We start from the raw sequence: 16222 nt of genomic DNA, 5'->3' as shown, positions 1-16222 counted from the left end.
AAAATAAATAAAAAATTAATGACTTTAGTACATCATAAAATAAACACAGCGATGTAGTATTCGACCAAGATTGTTAAAACATGTGATCATTGCCAATACTCAAGTGAGTAAGATCATCATTATCATCTATTTAAAAATGTTCATTATCTCTGTTGTCGTTTCAAACATGACTCAACCTTCATTGTCAGCAAATGAGTCACTGCCTGGTAACTGTGACTAGGACCTGATTACTGAAAAACAGATTTCACTACATGCACTTATTGAAATAGTACAGTGGCTTTCAAGCTTTCGCACCAAGACCCACTTAAAAAACAAACACAAAACAGGCTCACAAAGTAACACCAGATCTTTGCCGGGTCAAAACATGGGCTGAATTAGGAAAAAAATAGGAGTAAACCAGATCAAGATAGGAAAGTATAGAGCTGCACAATATTGTTCAACATAGTACACTTCAGTAAACGTAAACAAAAACTGTAATGAATTAGTTTAATACTAAATCAGGACCAAAAAAAGACCAAAATGGAACTTAATGCAATCCATACATACAATACATCATGACTAGAATTGAGGTTTTGCACACTTTTAAGTCACAATGCTGTTTAAAGCTGTGTTGGCAAACAAAATGTGTAGTCAGACGGAAGACCTCAGTTATTTTGTGATTTACTGTGGCCTCTTGAGATAAGGATTTTGGCAACATACTGTCCAGCCCTTGCCGAAACCATGACTAAAGTAGTTCCAAACAACCCTAAACGTACAAAAAAAAGGTGAATTTATCAAAGACTACACTTGGAGAGGCCCCTGAGTGTCTATCTGTTGCAACGATTTGAGTACCACTGGTATAATATATTAAAGCAGTACTAAGTAACTTGTTTACCTTAATAAATTCTTTCCGTAGTCCCTTTGGGGGTAATACAAGTGTTAATGATATTATTGGGGGTCTTTCATGTCTCTGGCCAGAAAACCACCCTTGCAACTTCCCTGCACTGGGTCGGAGCCACCAATGCACACTAATGGAAGCACGAAGAGGAAGCTAACGGGCTAACGGGCAAAGCTAACTACGGGCTAGCACCACTAAAACAGTATTTACAGCCAAGTTTGAGTGAAAAAAATAACCTCCATTGTGTAATTGGATGTACAATATCCCTCTCTCCCTTTGTCTTTTCTGTCAGTGTAGTATTTAGTCTCATGGTCAGTTAATGAGTAAAGAACCGTAACATGGTACGACACCTGCAGTGGCGCTTTTGGCCTCTAGAGACATGAGTTACTTAGTACTGTTTTAAAATACTACAAAAATGTTCACTCCATATTGTAAATCACTAGGCGCAAAACTTGGCTGCGTGTGAAGACCTTTCACACAAAATTTCAAAATGCAAGTTAATTTCCTTCAAAAGTGGACCACAGTGCACTTTGATCATAATGTAACCGCTGACCCTTATCGCTGAAGTCAGTTTTTCTGCCAGCTCAGTCGGATGTGGTCCAAAAGGAGTTTGTTGTGGACGGCAAACCGCGCTGAGCAAGAAAATCCCCTTTCCTACAGAGTGTCCTTGGTCGTCTTTGGAAACTTTTAACAAGGCGATGACAATACAGTGTGACGCCTGGCACATCCACCGGGAAACTTTAACACCTATTAGTGCACAAGTGGTGTCCTATATACACACACTAAAAATAACACAAATAACACGTACACAAATTGGGTTATCTGACGTGCTAGTTGCCTAAGTGCCTTTTCCTTATGTAACTTTTCACATCAACTCCTACAATGGATTGAACTTTTGCTTTTGAATACATTTCAAGGTCGGGGCTGGGAACACGCCGTGCCCCAAACCGCACATTGTTTAAAAAGAGTTACTTACGAGATACAACTTGAAGCCAAAGAAATACCAAAAAGTAACCTTGGGAGCCTGGCTTTGCTTGAAAATGTATGTTTAAAGTGCAGCGGTGAGAGAGGGGAATAGGAGGAACAGCACATTGGAGGGAATCAATAGAGTTGCTGGAGTGAATGTGGATCTGATAAATCAGGCTTGATGAATAACGCTGGTCGCTCAATACGCTGCGGTTGGATTTGGTTAGCTGCGTCAGACATGGCCATACAGTTATTAGTAAACCTTTCAGTTGAATACAGTTGCAAAATTGTGCGGGATTTATGGTTTGTAACTTCCATCGATGATGTTGGTGTTCTTTGCAGCAGGATGAAGACCACTGCGGACGCAAGAGCCTAAAGTCTGAACCATAATGTTACAGTATTAGAGATGCGTGACTTGGGGATGATGGAAACTGTTATTTTTTTTACAATGACAATTTAGAATGCGGCCCTCCAGGCTTTATGTTGAATTGACAAAGAGATAGTACTTTTTCTATAAGTTTCATAATTCCACACGATAACCTCAAAAACTCACATTTTATTGTCAGACAGCTAGCATTAAAGCAGAACTAAGTAACTCATGCCCCTAGAGGCCATTAGCGCCATTGCAGGTGTCATTAATTGCCTGTGAGAGTAAATACTAAGATGACAGAAAAGGCAAAGGGAGAGAGGGATATTGTACATCCAATTACACAATGGAGATCATTTTTTTCACTAAAACCTGGCTGTAAATACTGTTTAAGTGCTAGCCTGTGGTTCGCTTTGCCTGTTAGCTTGTTAGCTTCTTCTTCATGATTCCATTAGTGTGTATTGGGTCTCAGGGTCAGAGCAGGGAAAGGATAGACCCCCCCAATCATCCCATAAACACTTATAATACCCCCAGGAGGACTACGAAAAGGATTCATTAAGGTAACCAAATTACTTAGTTCTGCTTTAAGGTTCAAAGCCTAAATAAAGGTGTGGGGCATGGCTTGAACCTCTCTTAAATGCACCTAGGTGAATGTTTCACAGCACAGACCACACATTGTTCTCCCTCAACGCCTTATACACTTCGATATGCAGCCCTTGATGAAAGAAAAATTTGGACGCGCCCGATTAAGACCAAAGTGCTCTTTGTAACTTCAGTTTTGAAAGAAGACTGACAATTAATACAACATTCCCATTCTTTCAGTTTCTTTTTGTTGTTTTCACATAACATTTTGTTGCCTACATAATTGCAACAAACATAACATTGAAACTACGATTTTGGTCGCAATAAGTCACGTTGCTCCTATCTCAAGTCGAAGTATCAGTACAAATGGTAATGCTATACATACATACAAGGGGATACTAGAATTAATCTGATCAAACTTACTGAAAGAAACAAGGCTCGACAATCTGTCCATTGCCTGCTAAAGTGGCTGCTTTTTGTCAAACTAAATGATTCATATCCTCTGTGCAGCTCCAGCCGAGTTGACATTTTCATAGGGCAGATCAATAATATTATTTTGCCCTCGGTCTGCTGCGTTTTACTACAGAATAAAATATCGCACGTCCTCCCACTTTCTCACTACATGCAAATGATCAGATTAAACTTGCACGGCACACTGCGTTTCCACAATTACTCCTATGCATAACAGGTTGCAAAAACAATATGCTTAATTATTGCTTTGTATTAAGTTCCTCTCTTGGCTCGGTTTCTGTGTGCGTGTGGATGCCGCAGACAAATTCACAGACACGTAATTTACAAGTCCACCCACTGCTGCTCTCCCTGTTGAGAAATATGCAAAGTGTTATGTAAAACCGTGATGAAACCGCGCCTGGTCCTCTGAGCCTTTTGAGCGCACTTATTAGCTGGTGACACAGGACAGCAAAGTCGTAACGGCGCTGAAAAGCCCACTCATTGCTTTGGTTGCATCTCCTCTTTGCCTCTGCAGCGGTAGATCAGTGCAGTGTCTCACAGGGATTTCTTCGCACTTATTTAGTATGCAGACGGGGTATCAGCAGCGCTTAGGGCAAGGGATTCGCTTTGCACAGTCAGCAGAAGATTCAGAGAAAGATGGTCCACGTTTTGTTAAAAAAAAAAACCTCCCTGATCTATTATTAACTACTGCAATACTGGGGCACCTGTTTTGGGCTATCGGGGCTTGAATGTTGAGCGCGTATTGTCGCCGCAAGCTGCGTGGTTTAGTGCGGCAGAAGGCAGTTGGCAAAAGGCTGTCAACGGTGGTCAAATGGTCAGAGTCTGGGGCAGAAATAAAAGAAAAACAAGGAGGAAATGACATGCAAATTCAACATGTAAAGCACAGTGCTTTTGGTGTGATGTCAAGGCAAACTAGGACTGCAAAGAGAAGAACTTTCTAAATTTACCTTTTCAGATGTAGTAGTAGTGGTGTAGAAGTTAATGTGGTAATGGCAGTATCCGTTAGAGTATCCGTTGTGTTCTTTAATGCACGTCTTTTATTTTACTCTAAGACTTCTGGTGAATCACTTCTGTAGTACTTGTAGTAGTTCTAGATCATTTCCTAAAGATGAAAGTGGAATTCTGGTATTCTAAAAATGCTCCCATGCTGATAGTTCCGATTGTGGTATTTGTCTGCACAAAAGAAAGTCTTAGTTGTCACAGACTGACCTTGACTGTGATGTCCTGCTATGGCCCTTTTTTTTGGGGTAAAATAAATCAGTGTCTGTGTATGTTTGACAGAGCTCTCCCTTTACAAAGATTTGCTCAAACTAAAAACACTTTTGAGATGTGCCTTCTACTTACAGTTTTCCTTTATACTTAAACAACAGCTGGATGTAGGTTCCCATTGTTGCAGTATTAGCTCCGATATGATGTAATTATTACGCCAAATGGGATTAAATGTTGTTATCCAATGTGCCATGACATGAATTGACAAATACTGCAGCCCAATTCCTTTTTTTATAAAGTTCATTATAAACATTTCTTCTTCTTCCACCTCTTCTTCCTCTTCTTCCTTTTTCTCTTCTTCCTCCCACTTTATTGTCACCTGATCCCGTTGTGTATTCTGTCTCAGTTATTAATACATACTTAATGAGTTTAGTATCAATCTAAATGAGTCAGTATTGTAATGTAAATGCCACCGATGCCGATTCCTGCACATAAATAAAGTGGATGTATTTAATCCCGCCAGATTGATTGAATTTGGCTCAGCGCAGAGGAGGCATTTTACAAGGATCTAATTGATTAGAATTGCTCTTCAGCAAAAGATGTCTATGAGGACGACGAGATTAGTCACAATCAAATCTACATTGCATCGCAGTAATTATGGCCGCAATCATGACTCCACTTATTTAGATAATATCATCTGATTTCCTTTTCAAACATCGTAATATCCTGTCTCCATGAGGCCTTATTATGTGCAAAACCTGCTAAATGTGTTGACATGTGTATAGTTCATAGGTAAATGAATCCACAAATGCTTTGAATAAGTTCAGCATTTCATATTCCTTCTCTCAAATATGAATGCTTACAATGTGCTGAAAATGCACATGAACTGATCGCAAGTCTATCACAGTATTTGCGAAGAAAAATCACAGCTAGATACTTCCAAAAAACATTCTGCCCTAAAGCTACTGTCAAAAATGTATCTTGTTGACACTGAGCTTGTGGCGTGTTGCTCATTGTCACAAACCATTATCATGAACAATAAGGAGGAGGTGGCGGGAATGCAGATAACCACAGAGCAAGTCGTCCGGCCACATTTCCAAAATACTATCTGCTGCTCCGGAAAATCGTCCCTAAACTTGTTCATATATTCTTGTGTTGATTTTCCCCGGTGTCATCGGGCTGGCATGTCTTCAGCTCGTCACGCTCACGTCGCAAAAAACAAAAGACAGACTAACAACTCAGTGCACAGCAAATCGAGTTAGTGAAGGAATGGAGCAGCAACAAGTGCGGCAGTTTAATGGGAAGCAAATCAGAGACTATGCAAATGTGGAAAGTGTATGATTGTATACAAGTAGGACAAAAATAAGACAGATTACAGCAAATTCTGAGCTCTGAGCCTCGTGTAGAGGTGGTAAAGTAGTTGTGATAGTTGTAGCAGGACAGTGAAGGTGGTAACAGTAGGATCAGTGAAAGTAACACAATATGGGAGCTATGGTGTCAGGAGGTACTTTCTTTTTTGAAAAAAGCTCCCATTCATTTTCAGTTTATGATGGATACACTTTGAGAGCATTGTCCTCTTTGCACTGTAGAGATGTGAACTTGAATCTATGGTGCAAAAATGAATTGTGGTATTGCCAGGTGAGGCATCAAAACATCCCAATTTGCATATCTTGACCACAACAAACTCTCCAAGCTTGGGCAATAGGCTAAACCACTCAGGATACAAAGCTGACTTGTTGTTGACCGATAAATCCTTGTGGGAGTAAAGCAGCATTAACTTCAGCATAAAGGCCTTTTTGTTTGTTTCCACGGTGGCATTTTGTACCTGGTATCCTGATAGGCCTTACAACATGCTCCACATTCTTTGCAGCTCTCTGAACAGTTTTTAACCCGCTCCTTCAAAGTGCAACATGCTCGTCCAACCCGCTGTACTCACCAGTAGCGCATTGAAGCGCTCCTCCAGCTCCTCCTCAGGTGGGATGGGGAGTTTTGGCTTGTGGGGGCCCGGAGTGCCATCTCTGCCTGGTTGGGCGTCCAAGCTTCCTGGCGCATTCCCCATGGTTAAAAAATGATCTCAGGAATAATTTTCCAAAAAAAAAAGTCAAAATATAAAGTTTATCACTGGTTTCTGAGCCATGGCCCCTAAGTCCAGTTCAAGGTGCTAATCATGAGGAAGATTGACAGCGTTTTACATATGAAATCCAAGCAAGAAAAGGAAGGGGTAACGAACTCCACTGAGGCAGGAGACAGGCAGAATGACAGCTGAATGAGTGAAAAAGAAAACGGGGGAGGAGGAGGCTGATTTTAAGAGCTGCCACACGAGATGACAACCAGAAAAATGATAAAGCAAACGACTGAAAAGGAGGCAAAGTAAAGTCTATTCCAAAAGCCGCAATGCTGAGATGTAAACAGACTTTGTAAAGCTAGCAAGTTGTATTGAAAACTCCGCCATCTGGATGCCACTGCTGCTGGTTGTGGGGTCTGTTATTTCCATATCCAAGAATAAAAAGATAGAGGGATGAGAGAACACCGCGGGGAGGTTAAAGGAAAAAAGAAAAAGAGGCAGGGATCCAGAAGGCACCAACTCCTGCCTGTCTATCCGAAACAGGGACAGACGCAGAGAAGGCGCACGCAGCAGTGCCATAGAGCTCCACACGGAGCGGGGAGGGGAGTCTGGGTCCTAGTGCCGCCGGGTTCAGGTGAGGCAGGTTTGTTTTGGAGACGAGGGCGAAACACATGGCATTGACAAAAGATCTGGTCACGATTCGAAAGACACTGCTGTTTGTAAAATGTTGCAGCTTCCATTCAGTGGGCGATCAAAAGCTCACAAAATAGTAATATAGTATTAAGTAAGTAAGTAAGTAAGAAAGTACGTAAGTGCTTTATTTGTCATTGTATAACCATACAACGAAATTGTGTTCAGGTGTTAGTCCTGAGCCGCTGCGACTGACCAGCATATTTTTGAAGGTCGGGAAACCGTAGCACCCGGAGGAAACCTGGCCACCGGCTCCTGGGTTTGTCCCTGTTTCAGAGTGTGGTGTCCTGCACTGGTCAGCTCCACCTCCTCCTCCTTCTTCCTCCTGCACAGCTCCCTCCGCTCCACAACAGTCTTTCACCATCTTCTGGGAAGAGCATAGCAGTTAATCTGTTTTATTCTCCAGTAAACGTCCAGTAAAAAAACTGAATGTATAGCACGAGGGTGATTATTATTGATGAAAGAGGGGTAGGCGAACATAAGCTCGGCTTAAGCCTCCTCCTTTTGAGCCTACTCTGATGAAATGTTTTACTACTGTAAGAATATGAATGTAAACAGCTTAATCAATCAATCAATCAATCAATCAATCAATCAATCAATCAATCAATCAATCAATCAATCAATTTATCATGTGTGGCTTAGCTGTGAGTCTCGCCCGGATACCTCCTCGTTTGTCCATTGTCCACGCCACTGTGCTGCAGGTGTGGGGGGCTCTTGGTGTCTCTTCAGTGTTTTGTCAAATGTCTTTAAGATGTTTACTTTTAAAAAGCGGCTTCGTCGGGACTATTATGGACTCTTTTCAGTAAAAAAATGTGCCTAACCTCATAAAAACACGGCAAAGACATACAAAAGTATCTAGTAAAACGATGTGAAACACAGAAACCACAAATGTAGTTCGTAGAAAAAGGCAAAAAACGCAGCTGTACCAGGAGAGAGAGGGAGGTTGCTGCTTGTTTACACACCGCCATGACAGTAAAGTTCCACTTTACTCCCTGAAAGTTGTAAAACGTGCTCATCACTTCTGAGAATTGGCATGTTAGAAATGTGAGTTTGGACCAAAACGAACAGTTTAAACTTTACTCTATTTAAACTGTACTCGCTCCACACAAGGCCTTATATTATTATAATATTTTATTACTGCAAGGATGAAAAAAATAACTGATTTTTTTTTTCTTTTCTTTTTTTATTACAACAATAAACAATGAAAGAGGAAGCAACAAAATGCTAGTTGTGGTCCAAAGTCATAGCTTTCCTGACATACTTGTAGCATCCAAATTCTTCACAGGGACGGGTTTATAGACACATTTCACAACTTGCAGGGTCACTTTTTAGGCTCAATGTCACAGAAATAGAAAACTAACCTGCAAGTTCATGAAATTGATACAAAGGCTTCATAATTAGATGTTTTTCGCTTAAATGTCCAAGTGTGCAATATATTAAAGGAGGACAAAACACATTTTGTTCCCTTACTAGAAAAATAATCAGACAGTGCCTTTTAAAATTGGGGTTAAGATTTGCTCAGGACTCCATGTAAATATGGTTGTCATTATTATTTTTTTATTTCTTCCTCCATATGTCAGCCTTTGCAGATGTAACAAACAGGCCTAATGCCACACGTGCCCAAACACTTACTTTTGCATCATGCGAGCACTCCATAATGCCAAACAACTTCCCACAATAACAAGCTACAATTGTAGCACTAAAGCAGACTATGCCAAAGAGGATCAAACCGGCTAATCACAATCATAAGTTTGACCTGGGCCTGATGTAACTCCTGGCAGTGTTAGTAAGCAGCTTGTTGGCTACAGGGTGACTGTGTGAGCCCGTACTGGAAGCAGTGATTAATAAATAAAGAGTGCTATGGTGATACCTGGATGTCTGGCCACACCTGCTGGACCTATAGTGAAGAGTGAGGACATAAGCAGCCAGCCGTGAGCCGCTGTTTGACCGGGAATGAGAAAATAATGAGCTGTGATGACAGTGACTGACATCTGAGACCAGGTGAACCAGGATCGCTTTCACGCTGGACAAAATAAGGCTTTTACTTTGTGGTTGGCGCATCCACAATTGATAAAGACACAAGCAGTACATCAACAACCAACAAAGGGGTACCATTATCTACACACACAAGCTTACCCCAAATTTTTGAAGTCCAAAACCCTTACATTTGGTGGAAAACTAAAGCTGATCCTGCTTATATTTTTGATTGAATGTGGCTTTTAAAATCTAATGAAAGGGAACTCCACTGAACAAAAAAATTATAATGTGTTCTAGCTTCGTATTGCAGTAATAATTAAGGGTTTAATCAGCATTCTTTGTTAAAAAGGCATATTGCGCTATACTCTTCAAACCTAATTCTGAGATTTTAAAATGATACATTCATAAAACTCAGTAGGAATTGGCTACACTGCACAGTCATAACTAGTTAGAACTAATCAGTCTTAACCTATGACTATAGATGTGTCTGTTATGGTCTGCATAACACTGACATCTAGTGCTCAAACTGTTGCAAGATCACACATGATCAGAGAAGGACACCATAACTACCATAAAATGACAGTTGTGAGGACAAGTTTTACAAAGTTCAAAAGCGCTGTAAAAGCAATCTATTTAAGTCATCTTATTTGCTTCGGGGCATATCTAGGAGGTCGTGTTAGGGGGATTGGCTCCCTCAGGCTCCGTCCCCCTTCTGAGGGATTGAGTATTACAGTAACAATTCAATTCCATTTGACTTGTATTACTAATATCTAATATGAGGTAATGACTAAATAAGCACAAACCTATGTAAGTCATTCAGCATATACTGAAATGTAAGTGATCAATGTAAAAGTCAAAGTTTGCTTAAAGCCTTTAAAGCAGTACTAAGTAACTTTTTTACCTTAATAAATCCTTTTCGTAGTCCCTCAGGGGGTAATGCAAGTATTAATGGGATGATTGGTGTCTCTGGCCAGAAAACCACAATTGCAACTTGACTGCCACCGGACCGGAGCAACCAATACACACTAATAGATTCACGAATTAGAAACTAACAGGCTAACGGGCAAAGCTAACTGCGGGCTAGTGCCAATTTTAAAGGGGGGGTATTATGCAAAATTGACTTTTTCAAGCTTTACATCATGTTATTATGTCATTCCCTCATTAAAAACATGCCTGAAGTGTTGCCTTGGCACATTCACGTATTATTGAGTAATCTGTAAAAACTCTGATGGCGGCCATTTTAGGGATAGGTTTGCCTGAGTCCTCCTAGGAACACCCCCACCTCCTGGAGACGCCTCCGAGCTTTCATCACCAGCCGAGTAACCAACCACTGCTCCTCAGCAGAGCCCCCTCCCCACTGATGCCACAGACAGCGTGTGGAGGGGGCGTGTCAGAAAGGGTCAGAGGTTCTTAAAGAGACAGAGGCCTATTTCAAGACATTCGTTACAGCCATTTTGAGAGAGCAATTTTATACAAGGCAGTTATTCTAATTTACTGCATTTACAGACCAACAGAAGGTTTCGTCATCATTGTAGTGTGATATAGACTGGTGCTATGTGATTGAAAAAAGCATAATACCCCCTCTTTAAGCAGTATTTACAGCCAAGTTTGAGTTAAAAAAAAAAAATTCCATTGTGTAATTGGATGACATTCCTCTCTCCCTTCGCCTTTTCTGTCAGCGTAGTATTTACTCTCAAGGACAATTAATACGGGAAAAAAAATCGCTATATTGCTATGACACCTGCAGTTGCGCTTATGGCCTCTAGGGGGAAGAGTTAGGGACTGCTTTAAGACAAAGACATTCCCCCACTTTGCAATCACAATAACAGAAAAGAAAACGGTAGCAAAAAGGAATTTTATTAAAAGTACAACCGTACAAATAGATTATTCAAGCACAGCATTTACAAAGTACAAATATACAAAACAATTCAAATACTTTAGCTACATTTCCCTGAGCGACTGACAGATCTCACTTCCCCTGTGACTTACACGTGTTGCTTTTGTTGCTCTTGATGGAGTTGTGGGCAGGGGTGACAAAAACACATCAAACGCCAGCGCGCCTGTGCACATCTGCTTTTGTCACCTGATTTAAGAACAAACTCCTGACAAACCAGACTTTCCATCACTGTGGTCATGACTGTGGCCTATTTAGCACATTGTATTGCAAAATGTCTTTCAACAAGCGGTTATTATTGACATATAGGCCACCATAAAAACAGGAACATTTGCAGAAAACTCATTCTAAAGATACAAGGGGCTTAGAAAAGAAAGTGTTGTGGCTCTGATGGCTGGCCCACGTTACAAACTTCTATGTCTTACAAAACATTGCTGCCTGGAAACTTGAATTTTGTAGATTCATTGTAGGCACTGGTTAGGCTCCTTTCGGGGGAAGTGGGAGAACAAGGGGAGCTGATGGCGAGAGGAGGCGACGCGGAGGTGGAGCTGATCGTGTGGGCGATCAGTTTGGGTCCGCACGGGCATCCCCTGTCCCGCATCAGTTTAATGACGTCATTACGAAAGCGCACGCCAACCAGAGCGTAGAGGATCGGGTTCAAGCAGCAGCGCGCATATGCCAGCGCACAGGTGATGTACTCAAGGAGGGGTCCGCAGAAGGTGCCGGGCATTTTGTGCAAAAGCACCACCGTGTACGGGAGCTGGAATAGGACAAAAGCGACCACAAGGATAACCATCAACTTCAGTGTGCGCTGACGGTGCCATTGTTTCCCTCGATTAAATGTCCGGCCTTCCCACAAAACTTTGGCGATTGCAGAGTAGCAGGTCACCATTACCAAGAATGATGCGCAGAAAATCACAATGATGGCACCGTTTGTTGCTTTTTTAATTTCAATTTTTTCAATTTTCATGACGCAGTGAGGTTCATCATTATTTATCGAGACACCGGAATACAGGATTTCAGGAATGCTCAGTAGTAGAGCGAATAACCAAACGCAAACCGCAGTTATCTTGCCACCTGTTAAGATCTGGCTACGCAATCTTAGCATCTCCTGGGCTTTCGCTACCACCAAATAACGGTCGACGCTAATGCAAGCTAGCAGCATTAGCCCGCTGTACGTGTTGATAGCATAGCAGGCTCTGGTGATGGTGCAAAGTGGAACAGTGAAGATCCAGCCCAGGTAAGTGTCCAGGGCTTGGAGTGGGAGGGTGAGAAGCAGGAGCAGATCGGCGACGGACAAGTGGAACAGAAATATATCTGTCATCGAGCGAAGGCGGAAACGGCGGTACAGAGAAAACGTGGCGATTACGAGGCAGTTTCCGGTAATGCCCATGATGAAGATGAAGCAGAAGGCACAGCTCTGGAAGACTTTGATGGTGAGTTCTTGGTCTCCGGGATCACAATAGTGATCGTCCAGGTCCAGATACAAGCCGGTAGTCGAGTCATTGAACTCTTCATGATCATATGAGTAGTCTCCGTAGTTCAATGTCGTCGTTACTGTGGGGAAAGAAAGTCATTTAGCGTGTTAATTGTTAGAGTACCATGTGAGGTAAGGCCAACCAAGAAGCGTTACTTGTTGAAGCACAATACAACGTGGACCCAGATTGGGAAATGTTGTCAATTTATCCAACTTTGAAGGACTTTGAATTGCCATGGGTACAAATATTTTTCTACAAATAAACTTGTGTTGCGTTGTTAAAATTATATCAAATTATTATACGGCTCTTCACAACGTAAGTAGAACGCTCCGTTGATTTGAATGGGATTTCCCAACGTTCTACCGGTCATTATTTTCTGATAAAGGACCTCTGAAAAAAATAATGATATTGTGAATATAGGCTACAGGGTTACTTTTTTTTTTCACATTTTCTGCTGCTGGGGTGCTACTGATTTTGTCAATGGAAAAAATGTGCCTTGGCTCATAAAAGGTTGAAAAACACTGGTTTAATGATCCAAAGAAGAAGTGGATATTACATTAAATGTATCAAGATTTCATACGACTGCATGTCAAGGAAAATGTACATTTTAGTCAAACAGCCCGTGTTGCAGATGCGGAAAGGAACTAAGATAACTCATACAACTTCAGAAATTACTACATCAACATCTCTTTGTGGTTTCTAAACTTTACCCATAATCTTACCCAAATCTCTCCAGTCTGACAGTGTGATTGCATTTCGAGTAACAGTCTGAGTAGAATCTTTGAAAAGCGGAGCGGGTTGCGTGACAGTAGTGTGGGGACGTTGGCACAGGGGAAGTCGTGGGACGCTTCAGGTCCACAGATCAGTCAGTGTCGCGTGCCAGCAACAGTTTCTAATCACACTTTATTCATTTCATTTGTCATTAAGCCTCTGACTCTCTCTTCTGCAACACTTACTTTTACCCTGTCTATAATATTGGATTCATGTTTTATGAAAGGTAAGAAATTATTCATTTTATCTCTTAAATACTTGTAGCATCATGTGATATATAGAGTTTTTAAATTATTATTTTGAAATAGGTGCATTTATGTGTATAACAGGGAGCTTACTTAGAATTTGCAAAGTACAGGTATAAAAGTAATGTGTTCTGGAGCTTTTGCTTCTTTGTTGAGTATCAAATATTTATTCTGTCAAAACAAAAAATGTCAAACGTAGACTTGTTTCAAAAATGTATGTATTATTATTTTTATTCTTTATATTATTCTATATCAGGGACTGTTACTTAATGGCAAAATGCTGGTCCAAGCGCCTGCACTTTCAACAGGGGGGAAAATACCTTTTAATCTTACTTTAGAACACTTTCATCTTTTGTTGATATAAGTTAGTTCTGTTTTTGTGTGTGTGTTTTAAAGTTTGCTTTAAAAAAAAAAAAAAAAAGGGTGTAAATTACCTGTGGGCATTAATGACTAGATCAGCGGCTGCTCTACATTTGCGTTTTACTCCACTGGCCCCATAACTGTCCAGCACATGAGGTTCCCATTTCATCTGTTGTCCGATTGCCTCATGTAAATTGCACATTGACCCTTAGACGGCGTGCCCTGCGTGACTCGTCTTGCACTGAAGGCGTGAGTCAGAGCCTGTCCGTCACTCGGCTGTTGCTACGGGCGACCATACATTACAGTGTCACATGTCACCTGCCATCGGTATCATTTCTTCTTTTACTAAATTCATACAAGGGGCCAAAAACATCATCTATTTAAACACGTGGGCTTTGCAGAAGAGAAAGTGCTCAAAATCAAAATAATTAGTGAAGTCAACAAAAATAGTCTGGAATGATTTTAATTACCTCTGTATAAATAATGCACAATAATAATGATAATAATGTAATAATAATGTATTTGTTACATTCCTGTAAATATAAAATGTTAAGGCAACTACAAAATAAGGCCGTAATATAACAATATATGTGGTCCACAGTGAAAAACGTATATATATTAATGTCTGTGAGGTTATTTATTATTCATTTGTTTGGGACAGGGCGTGATAATGTACACAGTGTAAACATTCCTCTACGGATTGTGGCTTGGGGCTAATATATCATTTGTCGCACCCACAAACTCTCATTTATCCTGGGCCTATTGTACATGTTTTTAATGCAGAATCTAACCTGGGACTTTCTTGTTGTTAGGCTAGAGCACTAACTGCTGCGCCACCATTATTTAAATCATTAATTTATTTACAACAGTGTTGGGTAGTACGGAATACATAATACACTCATTTTAAGTAACTGTATTCAGGTACAGTTACTGTTTCATTTCAGAGTTTTTAGAATACAGTTACTTTCTTAAAATCAAAGGGGTACATTATGGTACATTATGGTATTCAAGCGTTTAACTTTATATTGCACAATATCAAGGGGGAAAAGATCAAAATGACCAGGGAAAAGTTTAGGGATACTATATTTATACATAAATCTAATGCAAATAAGTGTATGTTTTCATTGTATATATGCCACATTTGTGCATAGATATAAAGCAAATAAATGTGAACATATTTTAAGTATTCAGAATAGAGTTCTCTGATTGGACAACACAACAGAATGTGTTAAAAAATACATTGGTATTGCTTTAGATTAAAGTGTTCTTATTAAGTAATAAGCATTAGTAATCATTTTAGGTTAAGGGTTTGCTATGAATAAGCGTATTATTAATGGACTATTAGTATATTAACGAATAAAAGTATGATAAGTAGTGTGTTAATACTTTACAAACATATTATTAATGCTTATTAATACCTGATTAATACTTAATGAGCACACCTTAATATAAAGCGTGACCAATACATTTTTAGGTGAGTATTCAGTATTCTTTAACCAAATACAATATCAAAGTATTCTCCGCAACACTGTGGATGAGCTATTGTATATCTAGATGAAACTTGACAAGTTGCGATACTCATTTTACTCAAACGGAAACATCAGCAACCATCAGCCTCACAAAATGATTCATTCTGTAGTTAGTTAGTACTTTGTGTATTAATTTCTCCTCTGTTGATTATATAGAAAATCAGAATTGAATGCATGGTTAGTGCATGGTAATTATCATGTATCTATAATTTTACATGGGCAGGTGTTAAACCACAGCGAGGAAGTGACTAAGTTTTGTAGCATATATTGAGCTGTTAACTATTATCACAATCATAATTTCAAGTGTTTTAGAAGCTGAGCATTAAAGTGAATTGTAGTAGACCCAAAATAATAATTAAAATTAAAAAGAAAAAAAAAAAAAACTATGAAAAAAGACTTTTTTAATAAACCATAATTCTGATTTTAAATATGCTCTTACTTGGGCTGTTGGTACTGAGATCCATGTCCCGTCTCGGCGTCTCCCAGAATGCATTCACTGTGGATCGGAGAGTTTGGTCCGCATAAATATAGCAGATGTGGGTTCAACTCCAGCCAATCACAGCCAGTGTTGTTCTGCTGACCTCGACCTCACCCTGAGCCTGGTGCATCAGTGATCGTGAGGGCATGTTTCTGCAACGCACAGTGTGAGCTACTTCTTCATATGCTGTTTTTCTTTGCAGCAATGTGGAAAATGCAATATAAGGATATAAGGACTGTGGTGAATTGACACTAATTTAAACA

The 16222-nt window shown here is 40.2% G+C and overlaps 2 protein-coding genes across 2 annotated transcripts in view; both read right to left on the bottom strand.

Moving 5' to 3' along the window:
* The window catches only part of fmnl1b (formin-like 1b), a 29256-nt gene extending 22258 nt beyond the window's left edge, over positions 1 to 6998 (bottom strand). Inside the window, exon 1 of the mRNA XM_079577886.1 lies at positions 6409 to 6998. Within this exon, the coding sequence (XP_079434012.1) occupies positions 6409 to 6531 (123 nt within the window). The 5' untranslated portion in view covers positions 6532 to 6998. The remainder of the gene's footprint in view (positions 1 to 6408) is intronic.
* Positions 6999 to 11519: 4521 nt separating this feature from the next.
* On the bottom strand, positions 11520 to 15945 carry ccr10 (chemokine (C-C motif) receptor 10; the record flags this gene model as incomplete). Its single annotated transcript, XM_079576874.1, has 2 exons — positions 11520 to 12655; positions 15921 to 15945. 2 exons carry the CDS (start codon positions 15943 to 15945, stop codon positions 11520 to 11522), a joined length of 1161 nt encoding a protein of 386 aa, XP_079433000.1.
* Between the last annotated feature and the right edge of the window lie 277 nt (positions 15946 to 16222).

Source organism: Gobius niger (assembly GCF_951799975.1).
Source record: "Gobius niger genome assembly, chromosome: 19".
In the NCBI taxonomy this organism is placed as follows: Eukaryota; Metazoa; Chordata; class Actinopteri; order Gobiiformes; family Gobiidae; genus Gobius; species Gobius niger.
This window is presented reverse-complemented; position numbering and strand designations above follow the sequence as displayed.